The sequence below is a fragment of the Lemur catta genome, chromosome 10 (genome assembly GCF_020740605.2).
Source record: "Lemur catta isolate mLemCat1 chromosome 10, mLemCat1.pri, whole genome shotgun sequence".
Classification (NCBI taxonomy): Eukaryota; Metazoa; Chordata; class Mammalia; order Primates; family Lemuridae; genus Lemur; species Lemur catta.
In genome coordinates, this window is record NC_059137.1 from 68,142,745 (window position 1) to 68,163,258 (window position 20,514).

General features: G+C 37.4%; 1 protein-coding gene across 1 annotated transcript in view; it reads left to right on the forward strand.

The window, feature by feature from the left end:
- The window catches only part of TMC1 (transmembrane channel like 1), a 154,970-nt gene that overhangs the window by 51,983 nt on the left and 82,473 nt on the right, over positions 1-20,514 (forward strand). Inside the window, exons 5-6 of the mRNA XM_045562137.1 lie at positions 17,593-17,683; positions 18,387-18,468. Coding sequence (XP_045418093.1) covers positions 17,593-17,683; positions 18,387-18,468 — 173 coding nt within the window. The remainder of the gene's footprint in view (positions 1-17,592; positions 17,684-18,386; positions 18,469-20,514) is intronic.

The following is a 20,514-nucleotide window of genomic DNA, read 5'->3' on the forward strand; positions in this document are numbered from 1 at the left end:
AAACCAGAATGTCTCACCTCTATATATGCCTCTTTGACATAATTTTTTGAGCTAAAAGCAACTAAGAAGCAGATGCAGAAAAGTTCCCTGCCTCCTTGTGTTTGCCTAAAAGCAGGACAGAGAATTACAAAAGCAAAAGATCTTTCTACCATTCTCCTCCCCTTTCCCACCTAAAGACAAGATGCAAATTGTCTTTTACAACCTTTATCAGCTCAGAAACAGCACCAGAAAGATCTGGAGGAGACTTTACTGCTTCCCACTGTTTTTCCTCCTTTGGGAACCTGGGACTGCTTTCCTCTTTGTCCTGTCACTTCTCTACCATGTGTTGCTCTCTGTTGAAGGTTTTATGTAACCTGGGACTCTAAGCCACTGCCTTGAGTTACTTTTTTCCCACGTGATATGCACATTAATAAACTTGCTTGTTTTTCTCTTGTTAATCTGTCTTTTGCTGCAGGCATTTGTCCCAGTTACAAACTTATGAGGGTTGAGGAAAATTATAATTTCCCCTCAACAGTGGTGGCAATGGCAAAGCAGTAAACCAGATACAGGGCCCATCTCAGTGTGGGGCCCTGTGTGACAGCACAGGTCACAGGTCTGTGAAATTGTCCCTGCCTCTCAGTTTTGCCTGAATATTATGAGCCAAGAGTTTACTTATTATCTATGCTGATAAATTATTACTTTTAATAAGTTACATTTATTCCAATAGCAGAATTCAATGGTCTCAAATAATTTAGCAAATGCATATTACACAATGCAACTCTATGTAACTCCAAGACAGTGTTCATGCACTTACAACCATGGTTTTCTTTTAAAACACTATTTGAACATGTGATCTCCATGTTCAAAGCCTTCAATGTCTGCCCAGTAATTAACAAAGTTTAGAAGCTTTTGCTTAAAAGATCAGTGAGCTCCACAACCTGAATTCCAGCTCCGTTTCCAAATTGACCTCTCATTAGTTATTGATGATTTTGACCATGAGACTTTTTGGAGATGGACAAAACCATCTCCAAACTTTTTTGAGTGTTTACTCCAGATCAGATTCTATGCCAGATGTTGTACACATGAACTTATTTAACCCTTGTTTAACTTATTACCTTATTTAAACTTGAAGATAGAAAATTATCCCCATTTCACAGATGAGAAAATTGTGATTGACAGAGGTAAAATAGCTTCACATGGCTAATAATGATGAGGGTAAAGATTAAAATCCTGATTCCTCCATTTCCAAAACCTCCTGTTTGTCCTACAGTGCCATACTTCTCATTTGAACCATGTTTCCCAGTGACAGGAGTTTAATCTTCTCTAGGCATGCCAGGTACATTCTATCACTTCATTCCAGTCTCCTCTCCAATTTTTTTTGGTGTCCTATCCTTCTTCTAGGCTTGAATTTATCTCCCCTCTGAGGTTCTTTCTTTGCCAGCTCCTGTAAAAATCAAACTCAAATAAGTTCTCCTTATTATTCATTTGGCTTTCTGGTTATGCTGCATTGTGTTGCATTTTTTAAACTGCAAGTAAATCTTTTCCCTTTCAGAATAGATTTTGAGCTCCTCAGGACACAAAAGGTGTCTTGTAGCTCTTTACTTTCTCAGAGCCAATCACAGTGCTCTGTACATTATCAACAGTCAATTAACGTTTCATGTGTGGGTGACAATCTTAATCATCATCTCTTTTTTTGCTAGACACTCACTCCTGAGGCAAGAGAACAATTAACATGACTGGGTTGTTTAAAGCACCTGCATGAATAGGTGAGTCAAGGGCAGGGATGTATTAGTAAAAAGCCCTGATTTGTAGGGTTTGCCCATTTCCATGGTGTAAATACTTCCACTATGGCCAATTTCAAGCAATCAACAGTTAAGAGCCAGCTCATAAACTTCCTGAAATTTAATAATCAGTGGCTTGTGTGAACCAGTATGGTCAACTTCAGCACCCCTTTGGAGGAATCTAATAATGCCCTTTGATTAACTAGGTTTATGTTGGAGGGAACTAATCTGGAACCACTGAGAGCAGAGGTTAAAGTAAAAGAACTGTTTGTTACTTAATCTGTAATCAACTATGTAATCCTTGATTTAGAGCTTCCTGTGAAAAGGACAAGCAATATTCTATAATTTCAGGACTCCAGATAAAGGCCCAAAGTGCATTAATGACTTCTTATCCCAGTCTATCTTACCACTCTGCTAAATGTCTTTCATTTTATGTTTTATTTTATTTTATTTTATTTTATTTTATTTTGAGACAGAGTCTTGCTCTGTTGCCCAGGCTAGAGTGAGTGCCATGGCGTCAGCCGAGCTCACAGCAACCTCAAACTCCTGGGCTTAAGCAATCCTACTGCCTCAGCCTCCCGAGTAGCTGGGACTATAGGCATGCACCACCATGCCCAGCTAAGTTTTTCTATATATATTTTTAGTTGGCCAGATAATTTCTTTCTATTTTTAGTAGAGATGGGGTCTCACTCTTGCTCAGGCTGGTCTCGAACTCCTGACTTCAAGCAATCCACCCACCTAGGCCTCCCAGAGTGCAGGAGGCCGCCCAGGATTACAGGCGTGAGCCACCATGCCTGGCCTCATTTTATGTTTTAGAATTTTCTCCCAAATCTGTTAGGATGCCTAGAGAATTTTAGTCTTTCTCTTATCTCCTCCTCCTCTTCTGCCCATTTCTCTCGTTTTAAAAATTTATCTTAAAGAGGAAAATTTTATTCAACAAAAATCAATTCTTGATTGAGATCAGAAATCTCTAGTCATTCACTTTAGAGTTCATCTGCCACAATTGCCTGCCTCATTATTTTCATTGTACTAAAATACATCTTTTCAACTAATAATGAGCCCACATCTTATACATTTCTACTAAACAAGAACAATGTTCCTGACAATTTTCTTTATTAAGATTTAGCTTATTGGTATTTGCTGTACTATTATGAGTGTGTAGTAAATTATTGTGATCAATTTTAGTAATGCTTTTCAAAAAGTATTTTTTCTTGGGATTTGCATGGTTTAGAAACTTTCTGAACTGTTAAGGAAGTCAGCTCTGAAACATGGGATAAATATAACTTTTGTTTACCAATAATTCTTCTTCCTTGTGTCAGGACTTGTTTAACACATTGACTGCCACACTACAAAAAAAAAAGTTTCCCTGGGGCCACAGTGTTTTATTAAAACAAAATGATCCTTTCTAACTTATTATTTTTTTATTGTTTTCTGGGCATGAGTTATAGGCAATGCAATCCACGTTTTATAAATGGTCAATATTAATTATAACAATAAGAACATCAACAAGAAAGATTTTCATGAACCAACTTCAGGGTTTTGCTTCACGCAGCCCTGGGCTCAAAACTAGCCTGAGTTGAATACAACTCACATGGATGTCAATGTGTTAATCTTTCTTAGCTGTACTGCACCATTTTCCCGTAGTTACCTGAAGATGCTCTTGTCTTCACCTTGGCTTGTCAGGCAGCCCATAGGGATACTGTTCTTATTTCTTTTAGAAAGTTGTGGAGGCATTTATTACTCTTCTAACTACCTCAAAATCTCACGCACATGGCCTAGTTAAATCAGCTTGAGGTTCTGCCCAGATGGTTAGTGGAAATGTATTAATCATTGGAAAAATGAGTCTAAAAATGATAAATATTCAAAGATGTTTTCCAGTATTCTTGGCAATCAGGCTTATTCACTAACTTCTACAAACATTTAATTATCCAGAATTTAAATAATCCCATTTTAGTTTTCTGCTACTATAACAGAATACCACAGCCTGGATAATTTATAAAGAAAGAGATTTATTTACCCCACAGTTCTGGAAGTTGGGAAGTCCAAGAACATAGCGCTGGCATCTGGTGAGGGTCATCCCATGGTGGAAGGCATCATGTGGTGAGCAAGCACATGAGACAGAGAGAAATGGGGCCACACTTATCCTTTTATCAGGAGACCACTCCCAATATAACTAACACACTCCTGCAATAGCAACATTAACCCATTCATGAGGGTAGAGCCCTTATGGCCTAATTGTCTTAAAGGTCTCACCCTCTTAATACTGTTACAGTGGTAATTAAGTTTCTAATACATAAACTTTGGAGGATATATTCCAACCACAGCAAACCCCAAACTTCAAGTAAACAGAGGTTTTCTTTACAGTACAGTACAAAATAACAACAATAATAATAATAAATAAATAAATACTAGGCAAAGAAAGTTCTAAAGTTTTCTTCCAGGTAGATAAAGTGTGGTTACTATCATCTTAATTGCATTTCTTCATACCCTATTTCTTACGGTTATACCAGTCAATGTACTATATACAGTAAGATCCACTGGATCAGTTTACTCAGTTTACTCATACTACTTCCCAACAAATTGTCGATAAATCACAATTTATCTAACTTGCACTCTTTAGAATTTTAGTTCTCAGTAACAGCAGATTTTCACAACTTTTATTAGACTATCTGTAATGTTTTCTTTGAAAGATAATTAAAAGGAGAAACACATTAGTTATCACAAAATTATCTAGGAATGCTCTTAAATACATTTAACTTAATATATTAACAGTAAAAGCAAAGCAAACATGCATCTAATAAGCACAAAATGAGATTAATTAGAGAAATGGATCCTTGCTGTTTTGAGGAAGGATTATCCAGATCTCAGGTAGGGTATTTCTTGTGAAGATAATCCTTTGTTTTATCAAGTTTGTAATAAGTTAACAGTCAAGGCATTTTGAGGATGACTTTATATATATGACCAAGAAATGGCAAGTGGGATACTTTTTGGAGGGCTTAAATAAACATGGTGTAAGATAAAAATAGTTAAGCTTTATTAAGATGCACATATTAAAATAAATTTTTGGAGAAACTTGTATTAGGCTATCACAACAAATTGCATAAGAGGAAGAAAGGGGAATAGTTTCATGTTTCCAATACAATGAGTCTAAGATTCTCTTCTGCAGTCATAAAAATTAGAAATTTTTAAATCATATCAACCACTTCTTTCAAATAGTTGTGTTGATGTTTTTGTAATATATATGCATGAGTTTACATATACACACGTGTATATATATATATGTTTGTGTATATATTAATATAATGTATATATATACAAAGGCATTCATATCTACATAAAGATAGGTGATTCTTTGGATGAATTAATTTTTATATTTTATGCATATCCTGTCATTGTATTTCTTGACTGCTGCTTGGTCACAGGGATCAGGAAAGGTTAGAAGGGAGGCTACGGAAGGACACTGTGAAATATTAACACTCTAGTTAGTTCTGCAGAACAGGCAGTTCAGATAGGGAACATAGTGCTCTGTGAGTGACCTCACCTAAGTTGTGTTTCCCAAGTGCTTAGGACAGTGTGGCAAACAACCACATTTATCAGGTAGTCCTGATAATTTGCAGAGCCGACTGAACTGACATCATTTTAAACCATCCTTTTTCAAAAGGCAGACCACACAGTTCTAAAAGGAAACTCAGGCTTTCTATTGGAACAATTTAGATCTGGCACCATATCACCACACGTTTTGAAAAATAAAATGTATAATGCTTAGAAATATTTAAAGAGTGTAAATACGAACACGCAGGTATTGTGCAAAAACATCGTACCCAAACTTTCAAAGCAGAGTGCTGCTTCGCTCTGAGGCAGCACCCTGTGAATTTCTGTTTCGCAGTATTCAGAATTCATTAGAACGTGTTTGACTAGAATGCACATGAGCCAAGCAAAATTAGCACAGTCTGTCTACCACGCCACATAAATGGCCTTGTGAAGAGCAGGAGGTTAATATCTCTAAGAATATGAGATTGTGTGTGTGATTCATGGTGGAAATATCACCTTTGTCAGAGAAATTCCTGCATCCAATGCCTTGGAATGACTTTCTCTGCCTACCTGAATTCCATCGACCCTTTAGCATCCCGTTGAACTCTTATCTCATCTATAGTATCTTCACCAACTCTCAAGCCTCCTGTTGTCCTCTTTCTTTTTACTTCAAGGCTGGCTTGAATTGTGATGTAACTTCATTATGGGCCTATATCTCATTTTTCTTAGTAGAATATAGGCTTCAGAAAGGAATCTACCTATTTCTTTGATTTCTTTCAAACACTTAATGCATTGCTAAAAACATAAAACACACTCGGTAAATATTTTGGAAAAAAGTTACTAAATAAATGAAAAAATGATAGAAATAAAGTTAATTTGTTTATTGACCAGAATTTTGCATGTGTCCACCTCATAGCTGTGTATAGAAATCTACATTTTCAGTGCTATGTCTATTTCTGAGAGTAATTTTCTCACAGTAAAACGGGGGAGAGAAAATGCTACCATTTTCCAAATCTTTGGTGATGAGAGTAGTTAAGGTCAAGTTTTAGATTGAGTTTTTCTTCTTATTCTTAGGCTTCTGATTTTAAGGTTTATTCGTGGCTTTAAGGTCACATTCTCCCCAAATCTTATTTCTGCTCAAATACCAGAGCAGAGACAGTTGGCTGGGCTGTACCTGGATGCCTTGGGATATGGCCCAGAACTCTGCAGCCCTCATAACACTATCCCTGTAACAGTGTTGCTAATTGCATGCTCAACTGAGTCACTAAAACAAAAGTCAAAAAAAAAAACCCTACAAAAATCGTTGTTATAGAGCTTAATAAGAATATCCAAAGAGAAATTTATAAAGTTACCATTATGAAATAAATGCTTCACACTGAGAAAGAATTCATTACAGTAATTTGGTTGTACATGGTGTAGGGGAGGGAAAATATTCTTTTTGCCTCCACCCATTTTAGGTTTATTGGCTGGAGCCCTGTGAGTTAGACTGACAAAAGACAGATTGACAAGAGAAAAACAAACATAAGGTTATTATCATGTGCATCCTGCTAAACATGGGACCCTTCAGTGATGAGTAATTTAGACATGGCTAGAACTTGGGCTTACATAGCATCTTGACAAAAGAACAATACATTTTTAGGGAAATGACAAGACAAAGAAAAAGGACTTTTGAGTTTCTAGGGTGGCAAATTGTGGGAAGGCAAATATATGGGGGACCTAATAAGAGATAAAGACTAGTTAGTAAGATTTGTTATGTAGATTCCTCTGGTGTCCTCTCTGGACTGATGCGTCAGTCTAGTGTTGTCTCTAGTGATTAACTTCTGTCCTTCCAGGAGAGAGGGGAGGTAGGTCACCTTTACAAATTTATTGCTTTTAAGCAAATAGGGGCTGGAAAGAGAGCTTTTCTTGTATCTACTTCTTCTCAATTGCCTCTAGTTCAAAATCATCTTTGTGTTATATTTTTGGCACATTTTTGGCATAATATGGCACACAATCCTTATTGGGCATATCTTACAGTGTCATATTCTACTACCCTTTAATTGTCTGTGCTAACAATAGTACAATCTTCAGATATTTTGGTTTTCTTCTATGGAGGAAAGCCAATTGTGCTGTGACCAATAGTTAAAAATCAGCACAAGCTTTTAGTTCCTAGGAAAATCCATATGGTCTTCTCTCCCCTCTCCCCTGCTACTATAATATAATAGGAAGGATTTTTTTTTTAAAGCAACTAGATACAGAGCAGAGCTAGAAAAAAACTCAATCAGCAGGTAGAGAGTCTAGCATTTTTTTATTTTAATTAAAAAAACTTTTGTGAAACCAACCAAGCCCAGCCATGTTGTTTCTCCCTTAATTCTTCTAAAAATAACCTGAGATGCCGGACTGACCTCTAGGGTATGACTAAAATGTGTTTGAGTCTTTATTTGACATTTAAGCCAGCCATGACAATTAGCAGTTTTAGACCCCCAGGGAACAAAGAAGTCATACTAAATATGAAGAATTTCTCTGTGTAGTAACTTTGAATTGAATACAAATTTGACCTGTCCAAGCTTTGCTTTAGTTATTTACCAGCACTAGGGTCTGGCTTTAACGCATCTCCATGAGTATCATCAGAGTCACGAAAAAAATTCCTTAAGAACTCTTTGTACACAGATCACTCTAATATTTGTTGCTGATAAAAATTTAGAGGTCTTGGTAATCTAAAAAAATATGTATTTTATATGTGAAGTGGTACTATCTAAAAGGAACTGCACTAAAATAAGCCAGACATGAAAGACAAGAGGTAATATAAATGCACAAATTTCTGCTTGTTATTTGCTTATTTGTTGTTTGTTTTCTGATGGTCAGTCAATAGTTGCCCTTTAGGGAAATAAGATAAAGAGTGAACTATGGACATGAAAAGTGAAGTTATTAACCAAAGTAAAATATCAAGCCTCAATATATGAATATGTAGGGTACTGCAAATCCAAGGAAACAAATACGATTATATATGATATAGTAGCTTTCTTTAGCCCAGCTCTCTAATAATTGCTTGACCAACATAAAGATCTCTTATATTTAGTAGTTCCAGCAAACAAAATTTGATTTAGTACTGTAGGGGTGGGAAAATGTGATACCTTTTCTCCCCATCATAAGGATCACAGCTGACACTTCTGTAACAAAAGGCAGGTTAACAGAGAAAAACATAACATATTTAACCAAAATTTTATGTGACATGAGAGCTTTCAGAATGAAGACCCAAAGACCCAAGGAAAAGCTACTGAGGATTGAACTCTGACCTTTTTTTTCCTCTTGCTCAATTCCTTTCTAAGAGGCCTGATGAGTCACGCCTACAAATGATAAAATCCCATTAAACAAGTTTTTATTATTCTGGTATAATGTGATTTACTTTCCAAACTGATTCTGGTATAGCATCACATGACAGATAGAACAACCCCTATCTTAACTGAAACATCCTAGCAGACCCCTATCTTAACTCAAGCATTCCTTTCTACTGACTTCATGTCTTTAAACAAAGGTTAACATTTTTGACCAATTGCCAACTAAAGAATCCTTAAAACCCACCTAAGACTTATAAGCCACGCCCCCCAGCGCTGCTTCGAGATGTCCCGCCTTTTCAGACCAAACCAATGTATACCTTCCATGTATTGATTTATGGCTTTATCTGTAGTTCCTGCCTCCATGAATGTATAAAACCAAACTGTAACCCTGTCATCTTAGGAATGTTTTCTCAAGACCTCTTGAGACCATATTCTCCTGGCTGTGGTCACAAATATTTGGTTCAGAATAAATCTCTTTAAGTTATTTTACAGAGTTTGTAGTTTTTTCCATTAACACTGTCCATTTTTATGCTTAGATTCAAAGAAGAGTGAAAACTGTGCAGAAATGTGATCGGACAAGAAGGGAGTGATCTAGTAGTAACAGGCTGAGTGTGGTCACCCAGCAAGGCCTGTCTGTCCAAATTCTTCTTGGCTTCTCTGTGCAGCTTTTCTTTCTCCCATGTATGGAGCAGGACCTCTATTGAAAGAGGGTCTTCCGACCTGCTCTTGGACAAGGCCAGGTCGGGGAATTTCTTTATGGCCAGGCCCTAGGCAGAAGGGTGGAGGAAGGTTAGGGTAATAATTCTAGTTTTCATGACTGACTTGGGGATAAAGGGTTTTAGTTTCCATGACCTGCCCGGGGAAGAGGAATTCTGGTTTCTATGACTTGTTTTAGGGGAGAATGACGGGTGAGAGGCAGGGAGGCAGGAGAAGGTCAGAGAGATCTTGGCTCTTACGATACTTCTGAGGTCTTCCAATGTCCTTCAGTTCAAAGTACTCAGCATGCCAAAGCACTGTACTGTGAGGGATCGTGATCTGAGCCTCAACATTTCCAAATTTTGCCCCCACTGGTTGCACGTTGGACTCATTTGTGGAGATTAAAAATATTGACACCATATCCCACCCCTAGTAATTGTGACTTAAGTGATCTGGGGTTGAGAAGACTTGGGCTTTGGAACTTTCAAAGATCCCACAGTCATTCTGAGGTGTAGGTAGTTTAGGAACCACGACCCAGCTATCATCTTGTTTTCTTACTGGTATTCATTTATTCAATTAGCATTTGTTGAAATTCACCTCTGCACCAGGAGCTATATTAAGTAGAAAAATATGGGAAATCAGAACAAAAGACATAAACCTTGCCCTCAGGAAATCCCAGTGCAATGGTTAAAATGAACCAGAAAACAATACACTGGGAAAACTACTACAGAAAAGGCAGAGGTTAAATCACCCTGACCTGAGGGTGGAGGGGAGTGTTGGAAAGAAAGAATCAGGAAAGGTTTTATGGAGGAGTTGTAATCTTGGCCTGACTCTTGAACTGAAAATTAAGAAAAGGAAGAAAACAGGTGGAGGCAAAGGGGAAGGACATTTCAGAGAAAGGAAATAGCGTGCATAAAGGCATGGAGTAGAAGTCACGTTATAGCCAGCCTCTTATTTCATTTTCCTCTAATTCATCTTGTATATCATTGTTTAGTTTCTATGACATTTAGTTTTTTTTATAGCACTGTATTACGCATATTAGTTTCCTGCTCAAAAATACTGTGGATCTTTATTGACATGAGAATGAATCCTGCACTGCTCAGCCTGACATTAGGGGATGCCAATTCTCCCTGTAAAGCATTTAAACTGTCATCTTCATTGCCCACTTAAAGACTCCAGGTACATTTCTGTCTCTTCACTTTTGCTCACATCATTCTCTGGCACTGAAATGTCCTTCCTAGTCCCTTGGCCACATAGCTGAATCCTCTCTTTGTTCGAGGTGACTTCAAGCCACTCTACTCTCTCATCTCAATCTTGTAGCATTTCCTTTTACTACTACTCATTTGTTAGTAACTAGGTGATGCCCTAAATATTTATCTGCATCTTGACTTTCTAATGGATTTGTAAATCCCATTCCACAGACAAGCATAGAACCACATCTTTTTTTTTTTCTCTTTCTGCATATGGCACAGTGGCTTTTAATAAACAAAAACCTATATTTTTATTACTGAGAACTAAACTGAATGACCATATTATAATGAGTTTGGAAAATAGAGTAACTAACATTTGCATAATTGCCTCATCTTTGGCCATCCATGCATCCGACTTTTACGTAGTTATAAGGATAGGGTACAAATTGTTCTGTATTCTGAAGTTTCACCTGACATGATACCATCAACATTTCCTAAGAAAAATAACAAATGTCTTTGGATAATTTTAGGCAAAAGCACCCTTTACCGATGGTGTGCCAGGAACTGCTTTGCTCATGCTATTTCAATGTTTGTATGTTTTTATCCCAATCCCCTGAGATAAACAATGGTGTTATTCTGGGAAAACTGAGGACATTGAGCTCAAAACAGTAGAGTTTCCCACTTACTCACTGGGTCACCTTGGATACTTATTTTACTTATCTAATCCTCAGTTTCCTTGTTTCTGAGGTGGTGGTAACAATAGTTCCCACCTTGCAGGATTTGGCGGGGATATTTAAGTGGGACAGAAATAGTGCCTGGGATATAGCAAACACTCAGTGTATGTTGGCTGTCACTGCTGTTACTGCTGCTATCCCATTTTACAGGTGAGGACACTTGGGATTAAAGGCATCTAGTAATTCTCCCAAGATTACACAGCTAGTGTGTGACAGAGCCAGGATTCAAACCATGTCCCAATTAATTATGTTGTGAGATAGGGATCCCAGAATTTAATAGAATGTAGTCCAAATACAACATTTTACAATTTAGTGAGACAGAGAATGTGTGTAGGGTTTTAAGGGAAAGCACAATTGGAGAACTGATCCTCTGGTAGGGGAAAAGAGAGAGAGAGAGAGAGAGAGAGAGAGAGAGAGAGAGAGAGAGAGAGAGAGAGAGAGAGAGAGAGAGAGAGAGAGATCCTCTTTTGTCTCTTATCTCAGACTCTCCAGCTGCCCATGGGTCTGAGCTCTCTGAAGCAGCACAGGACTCAGGTTAGAATTCCTGGCTGCTTCCTCTCAGTCTGTGTCATAACTGGGGCTTCTGCAGCCCAACACCAGGGCCCTGTCCTAAGGCCTCAAAAGCAGGGTTGAATCCTCTCCTGCCCACTTAGTAACAGGAGTAATTCCCACTCTCCTTGGGGTGACATTCTGAGGGGAAATGAACTGGGGTTTTGCCTGGAAGTATCTAGTCCTTTCTCAACTTTGTAATTTGGTGACTCAATATAAAAATTGAAGTCAGCCTATTAATACTATTGCCGTTAATATATAGTAGTCCCCTCTTATCTGCTGGGCATATGTTCTAAGATCTACAGTGGATGCCTAAAACCGTGGATTGTACCAACCTGATTGCTGTCAATTGGAACACATTTCTGTTCATGTCTTCCACTCACAAATTTAATGCATTCTCCATCTTAACAAAGCACTTATCACATACTATGGCCATAACTTTTGCAGTTTTGGGTGTAACAGCAAAACTAGCACAAATTTCTTATTCCTTCTTCACAATGTCAGGAATAGAAGATCTGTTCTTACCATAGATCTTAGCAACCTCAGTCTATAATTTTTTTTCTTTCCTTATTAGGTCAAGAATGTCACCTTTCATTTAAAGGGAGCCCTTTATGGCTTCTCCTTGGCATATCCAAATTGCCAGCATCACTAGTTTTGTGTTTTGGGGCCATTATTAAGTAAACTAAGGGTTTTACTTGAACACAAGCACTGCGATACCACCGCAGTTGATCTGATGACTGAGATAGCTGCTAAGTGACTAATGAGTGGGGAGCATAGACAAATGGACAAAGGGATGATTCATGTCTCAGGTGGGACAGAGTGAGATGGAGTGACGTTTCATCGCACTACTCAGAGCAGCATACAATTTAAGACTTATGAATTGTTCATTTCTGGAATTTTCCATTTAATATTTTTGCACTGTGGTTGATGATGGATATCTGAAACCATGGAAAGCAAAACTGCTGATAAGGCAGGACTACTATAATGGTTATTGTTTATAGTGCTCTTGCTCTTTGCCATGGACTAAGCTAAACACATTACATAATTTCCTATAATATATATGACAATCCTAGAGTAGCTATTATTGTCTCCATTTTACAGATGCAGTAACTGAGCATCTTAACCATTCCAGCTACTGCTATCAGCATTCCCCTTAAAAAAACATGTGTTTTGAATCATTACTTCCAGTATTGGGATGATTTTAAAGAATTCTACCAGCCTAATTATGGAGTTATCTAGGAGGTCTATAGCCCGTATTTTCAATCTCTGTACGTTCCAGTAGCTTCTTACCTCTGCAATCCTCTTTCAATTATAGTAAGATTTTTAGGAAAAGTCAAAAGTTCTCTGGACAATTGATTAATTTTTTTTTAAATGGCAATGCTTATTATGAAAACACTTCTCATTCTTCTAATCCCTTTACTGGGAAGTGCTCATGAGTACAAGTTTTGATTACAGTTGCCCTACACCCCAGTTTTGAAATGTCTCTTTCATTTACTTGAGCAAGAAATTGGTTGTTCAATTATACTATCAAACTGAAAACAAGAGGAAAGAAAAGTCAACTTAACCCAATCCAAAAGGGGAACATGTTTCCTGGGATGAGAACGTGTCAAAGGCAGCATAGCATGTCCTAACTCCTCTGTGTGATCAGGGTTGTATCATGTGTTATGGGTAAATTATCTATTTTGTAAGTTAGGGCAAAGTGTGCTCCTTCAACTAACTGTGAAAGCATTCTTGAAAGCCCATGAAACCTTATTATTCTAATTACCAACACAAGGGGTTGATAAATGAATGATGAGGCCAGGTATTATTGTCATTAAATAGACCTCGCTCAATTATTTATCCCCGGGTCTGGGGTTACAGCTCAGAGAGCTGTGCATATTGTACAGGGTTTGCTTGATCTCTGAGGCCTGGAGACCAGATCACAGTCTTGGCAGGTGGCTTTTGTTGAATGCAATTCAAGGGGCTGACACACATTTTTCAGTCAGATATTTGGATGGTTTGAGGCCAAAAGATATTCAAAGTTTATTCATAAAAGCCTATTTCATTTTAGCCATGTTGAAAAATCCCTTTACATTATCCAGATAAATACAAATGGGTAGGAAAATGGATTAACTATAGAAAAAATAGAAAGAGTTTTTTTTGCTTCTTAGTTTTCTAAAGACTCTGTTCTTAATTCTCTTACAGTCTGATATCTGTCCTGGGTACTTTAGTGTATTATATATTGATCAACATTTATCTCCATATTGGATATTTTCTTTTTGTACCTTGTTTGTAATTGGTTAAGAAATATGTTATTATGGAATTCGGTGATACTAGTTTTCTTCTACCCCGAAATCACTGCAAAGGTCAGCCCTGAAAAGAGTATTACGGCACATCCTCTCACTGGGTCACTGATGTCTTCTAGCCCAATGTCCCTTCTTCTAGGCCTGCTAGCTGCAAGAGTACTTCCTTACATCCCACAAACATCAGATTTGGGGATTCAAGAATCTCTTCTTGCCAAACAATTATTCTCAGCCCACCCTGTGGCCCCTGGCTTTGTTTTAAAGCTATTCCCAACCCTGATGAGTTGAGTCTAGTGGCCATTTTGGCTGGGGGGAAGTGGGGAGCAGGGAGTGCCTTTTATAGGAAACTTGGGGCAAGGATCTCTCAGAGAATGAAAGAGGGGGGTAGGGCATTAAGGATGAGAAGAAATTCATACTGGAGATTATTTAATATCCAGTAGAGTCTGGAATTTTGTCCAAAGACCAGAGTTAGGAAATATATGTTGAGGGTGGGATGGGATAGTTATTGAAAGAGAAATATGTAACCATACCTAGCATCAGGGAAAACTATTAGCAATTGAAGGGACAAAAATAAAAATGTATTTCTATTGTTCAAAGGAAAATTATATTTATAATAACTGACAAAAACCTTATTAATGCTGTGTAGATAGAATTCTATATCGGTCAATAAAAAACACAGGATTTATAGAAAAAATGGGGATGGAGCACAATACTCAGAAACATCATTAGTGACACATTACAAAAAAGGGAAATTTAATAAAAATGGCAGCAATGTTTTACACATGTTAATGGTTAAGCAATACATAAATATTACAATGCACATGGCAGTTTACTTTGGAAAAGACCTGAAGTTGCTTGTGGAAGTAGCCTTCAAAAGTGTTGCAGCTTGTGAGTTTTTGTGGCGTGTGGAAGGAGGGTTATTGTAATACCAGCTGTGAACAGATGTGGCTTTTCTAATCTGTATGAGGAAGTGAGGTAGCTAGTAGATGAGGTGTGTGCATTGTGTGTTTTCCTACACGGCTTGGTTTAGCTGAGTGCAGTTTTCTGCATTCATCTAGCATTTCTTGCAGATAAAATCACATGTGTGCAAACCCCGTATTTGTGTTATGCGCAAATTGTTCCGTAATGTATCAATCATGTTGGAACAAATTCTCAGTTTCAAAACAAGTGTCACAGTAGAATGGACTGTGAAATAATCCCTTTAACACACATCCAACAGCCCACCTTATTCTTGCCACCACTCCAGCAAGCGGGGAAGAAATTGTCGGACCCTTTGTTTTTGTTGGGAAATCCTGACCTGTTAAAAGCCATGCAGTAGTTGAAGGAACCTGTGCCAGACTTTGCCCAGGTCTGTGTGAGTCCTTGGTGAATGTATTTTCCTCCAAAAAGCAGGACGTGCATGAACATGGGTATAGAGGGCATCAAACACAGGGGCAAGGTCACCAAGATAGGTCGCAGAGGCTGGATTAGAGCCCAAGTTACCCAATTTTCAGTTGAACATTTTATAGTGTCTACTAGGTGCCACCCTCCCTCCTGTCTTATCACTGCTACAACACATAGGTAATGCTTAGATGGGATATGTTTTCTTCACTGCATGAATCTAAAAACCCAGCCATGAGAACTCAGTTTATAATTTTTGCCATGGCTCTATGGAACATTTTAGCATGTGTAGAATGTTTTAAAAACTGTTTTTCATCTAATCTTTCCAATCCAGAGGTCATGTCAAATATCAGGGCATGTGACAATTGGCCACCTTAGTGACTCCTCTCCATTTCTAGGAGGCAGCCTGCTGAGTGTCAGAGAAGATTAACCATACAGGGTGCAATCCAAAAGTCTGAAAATGGTTTCGCCTTCAAGCACTAATTGATGTGGAAAATACAATTATTAGATAATCCCAAGTCCTGCCAGTCAGCTCTATTCCCAGAAGGTTTATGTTTAATTAAACACCCTCTATGGTCAAAGCAGTGGTTAATGCTCTGGGAGATACAAAAGAACAAACAAAATATTGTCCCTGCAACCAAAGAACTGATTTGGGGGTTCTGTCTGATGACTAAAGACAATCTTCACCATTGTGCTTGTGTTTTTATGCCAGAATATGGGTTGGGTGCACATGCACAGATGAGTAATGAGGCCCCACTCCCTGGTATCCGTTAACTCAGCAGGTGTGCGCTGTTTTTTGATTATTATGGATTGTAAAGTCCTGAGTTTAACACTGATACTAGGGAACAGCTTACAAAAAAAAAAATTCTTCACTGACCCTTCATTTTTTAAGGTCTACTTCGTGTGTTAATAAGAAGTTTATTTATAGTCGTGTGTTGAGGGGTCTTTTCTGTAAAGCCACACATTCCAACAGCAACAACATTGGCCAACCAACAGCAACAACATTGCAACTGGGGAACCATAATCCAGGTTTGGGGTATCCATTTCTATCACGACAGAGGCTACTCTCCATCACGTAGATTATATGCTCTCCAGCCCCAGAGTGGTGAAGAGACGCCTGGGCCACCTCTATTTTTAAAATTCTTTTAAACAACAAACATTTTATTTCTCATAGTTCTGGAGGCTAGAAGTCCAAGATCAGGTGTTAGCATGGTTGCAGACAGCCAGCTTGTATCCTTACATGGTAGAAAAATGGCTAGCTAGCTCTCTGGCCTCTTCTTAAAAGGGCGCTAATCCCATCCGTGAGGACTCCACCCTCATGGTCTAATCACCTCCTAAAGGCCCCACCTCCAAATACCATCACATTGAGGATTAGATTTCAACATGTGCATTTTCGGGGGACACAAACATTCAGTGCATAACAATGACCAAACAAAATTACATCTAAATTTAACATGTTCATATTATTCCTTTTGATGAATTAATGTGTTTTAATACATGCACAAAGATACTAATGTGACTACTGTAAATGTATAAATATTTGGGAATCATATTAAAGTTTAAATTTAAAGCCCTTTCTAAATGGGAGGCCCAAAGTGTTCCTTTCCTTTCCCTCTCTTCCCTCAACCTCATCTGCTTTGTAATATGAGTTTTCTGTTTTAAGTCATAATTGCTTCTGAGGGATTAAATATCAGGTCAGTAACAGCATTCTATGTCAGTTTGTCCTAAACTCTCTGCCTTCTTTTCTTTCAAAAGGAATTCTGAAAAATAAGGAAAGAAAGTATTTTAAAATAAACATTCTGACTGCTAGAATCTGACATAAACTTCAGATTCAATTTCATATGTGGTAAAATGAGAAGAACTAGGATTCTCTATTTTGACATTTAGCATAAATTCCTTGCTTTTCAATGACTCCAGCTGATTAGTAAGTGAGACTAAAATATCTTACTCTTCCTGGCCAGAATTAAAAAAAAATTCAAGCATGTGTTAAAAGTGTCTAGGTTATGAAATATAGCTTTGGTTCACTTGTTAAGGTCTAGAGGATCTAGAAGAAATAAGGCTGCAAATTCAGTGAGATTAAATGTCCACTACCTCTATATTCTATTCATCTCAACCCACCTCCACCTAGTTCTTACTTTGTTTTATTTTCTCAGGGAAGCAAAAAAATTTGTGAGTGAAAATGAAGGGGCTCTTGGGAAAGGAAAAGGAAAACGGTGGTTTGCATTTAAGATGATGATGGCCAAGGTAAGTATTTTCATAACTCAGGCTGGTTTATGCCATGTTGCTCCCAAGAGGGAGAATGTCAGCCCTGTCCTGAAGGGGTGAAGAAAATCTCACACTTCATATTTATAAACCACAGATACACATACGGTATATAGACAATACATCTGTGGTATTAAAATTTGCAGGAGTGATTAAAAAAAATCATCCTTAGAGAAGTTAAAATGAAAAATAATTTATAACAAAAGACTTATTTGTGTAATTTTATCACTTCCAAATATAAAAGTTTGTGCCTCTTTCATTTTCACTCTCTGGAAGTGAAAGGGTACTGGTCAAGGTTTCTTTCTCAAAATATCTGTAAGTTGCAGGACCATGTAGCTTTTCTCTATCAGGAACATAAGAAAAAAATGATATACTGATAAAAATATAGGTTTTTGGGAAAGATACAAAAGAAACTAACACTTATTTAGCACTTACTATGTGCCAAGCATGAATTGAATCCTTCTACGATGTTATATTTAATTCTCACAGTAAAGTAGGAACATGAGTGCTATTATCCCTTTTACAAATGTTATACTAACTATAAGCTAAATGTATTCCCATGAAGATAGAGTTTTGTGGATAGAGTTCATATATCTTAACTTTCGTATTTGTTTTGGAGTGAGGGATAAATATCTTGACAAACCAAGAGGCAGGGCTTTACTGTTGTACCTGGCTTCCTTTTCAGAAATGGGCAAAATTCCTCCGGGATTTCGAGAACTTCAAAGCTGCTTGTGTCCCATGGGAAAATAAAATCAAGGCAATTGAAAGTAAGTGCTCATCAGAACTCAGATGGAGAAGCTTGTCCTGGATAAATGTCTCAAAAGCTTACCAGATGCCTTCTCATTTTCTAGACTCTTGGGAAGATTAAAAACAAAACAAGTAAACAAACAAAAGCGTTGTTAATGTACTTACCAAGGACAGCACGGGAGACCCCACTCTCTTGTCCTGTCTTAGACCAAAACATTCCCATTCTCAACTGTTTTTCTCTCCTACACAGGGAAATCACTATTGTGCACAGTGACACTGAGTCATACCGTTTGGCATTGAAAATATATACTGTCATGAATGTTAGACAGTAATCAAAATGAACAATGTTAAAAAAGAGTGAAGAAGTCTTAAAACCTCATTTTCAAAGTTCTGAAGTAGAATAAACAATAGTCATTCAGGAACTGGCTATCTGAATATCCACATTTTGCCTTCATTTTGTAGAATATTTATAGTTTACAATGAAGGCAGGAGAATGTCCCCAATCAAAAACCTATTTAGTTCAGTGCTCTAGGCTTAGAATAAGGCAAGTAAAAAAATTTAAAATATTGTAAATAAAAATAGTAAATTATTTTTAAAAATAATAGAGAATGTAAAAAAAAAAAAAGGAGTGACATTTGAAACAATTTTGAGTACCATCTTGCCATTTTCTAGCTTCTAAGTGTTTTGACTAAGATCTGATTTTCATCTATGCCTCTCCAGATCGGAGGCAGGTTTTCCTGCTGGTTAAATGTGGCGTTGCATAATTAATATGGAGGCTCCATAGGGAGATAACACAGCTGATGGATATTTCACTGACATGATCGGGCATGTTTTAGGAGTGGCTCATCCTCAGTTCTCTGTCTCTCATTATTGAATGGCAATTATTAAGTGGCAATGAACTAAAATACATCAGCTCATTAATTCTATTCCCTCCCACATATTCCTTATGCCATCCTTTTCTTGCTTTATTTTACTCCTTAACACATCACTATCTAAAATACTATATTTTTAATTTAACTTTTTGATGTAATCTCACTTCTTTTATGTTAAATTTTCTCAATGCCCAGGAAGGCAGGGATTTTGTTTTGTCCACGTTTGGATCCCACCTGGCACTTGATAAATATGTGTTGAATAAAATTATAGACAAATTCTCCAAATGGCTACCATTAGGAAATAGAGAAAGGAATTTAGATATATCAAGAAAGAGCAGATGTCATGGAATCCTTAAGTTTCAACTGTACAGCTGAAATATAGTATCTTGAAAGGCACTGAGGAACAGAAGGCTCCTTGGAGCATTAGGATGCTGATACAATACATGTGGAAAGAATTCCAGATTTGATCCTTGCTTTGCTACCGATTAACTGTTTGACTTTGAGCCAGTCATTTAAGCTCTCAGAGACTCAGTCTACTAAGTTGTGAAATGATGGGGTGAATTATGATCAGTTTGGAGGTGTATTCCAAAAAATTTGTAATAAATGATAGTTAAAATATACACATTTGAAAATTATTTATTTTTAAAGCATACCAGAGCACATTCCAGCCTATCCCAATAATAATGTTATCCTCACTTGTGTTCCACTAGCGTATCTCCAGTGAGAGAGAAACAGATGGGATTATTTTTATTGGAAGAAATTTCACACAGGAATGAGTTACACATATGACCACCATCCATCATGAGCATCACAGTGGAAAAGACAGATTGAGATCCACACAATAATACCTTAAGTTATCTGCCCACTTCTCCCTCTTCTTCCAGTAAATTTGAAAAAGCCAGACTGGACAATTCAAGGAAAGGTGAATTATTTTTTTTTCTGTATGCAATTTATGATTTGATTAGGTTGTCCTGACTTCTTCACTGTTAATGGTGCTTTGCCTCAATGGTGAAGAATTGACTTTTATTTTTTATTCTATCAACAATCACCACAAGCACCATTTTTATTGAGTCAAATGCTCCACAAACATTTTAATCTTCAATCTCCCTGCAATGTGCACATTCACCTTCCTATTTCTCAGTTGTGGTTAAGTAACTGTCCCAGAATTAGTAAGCAGCAGAGCTGAGATAGAAG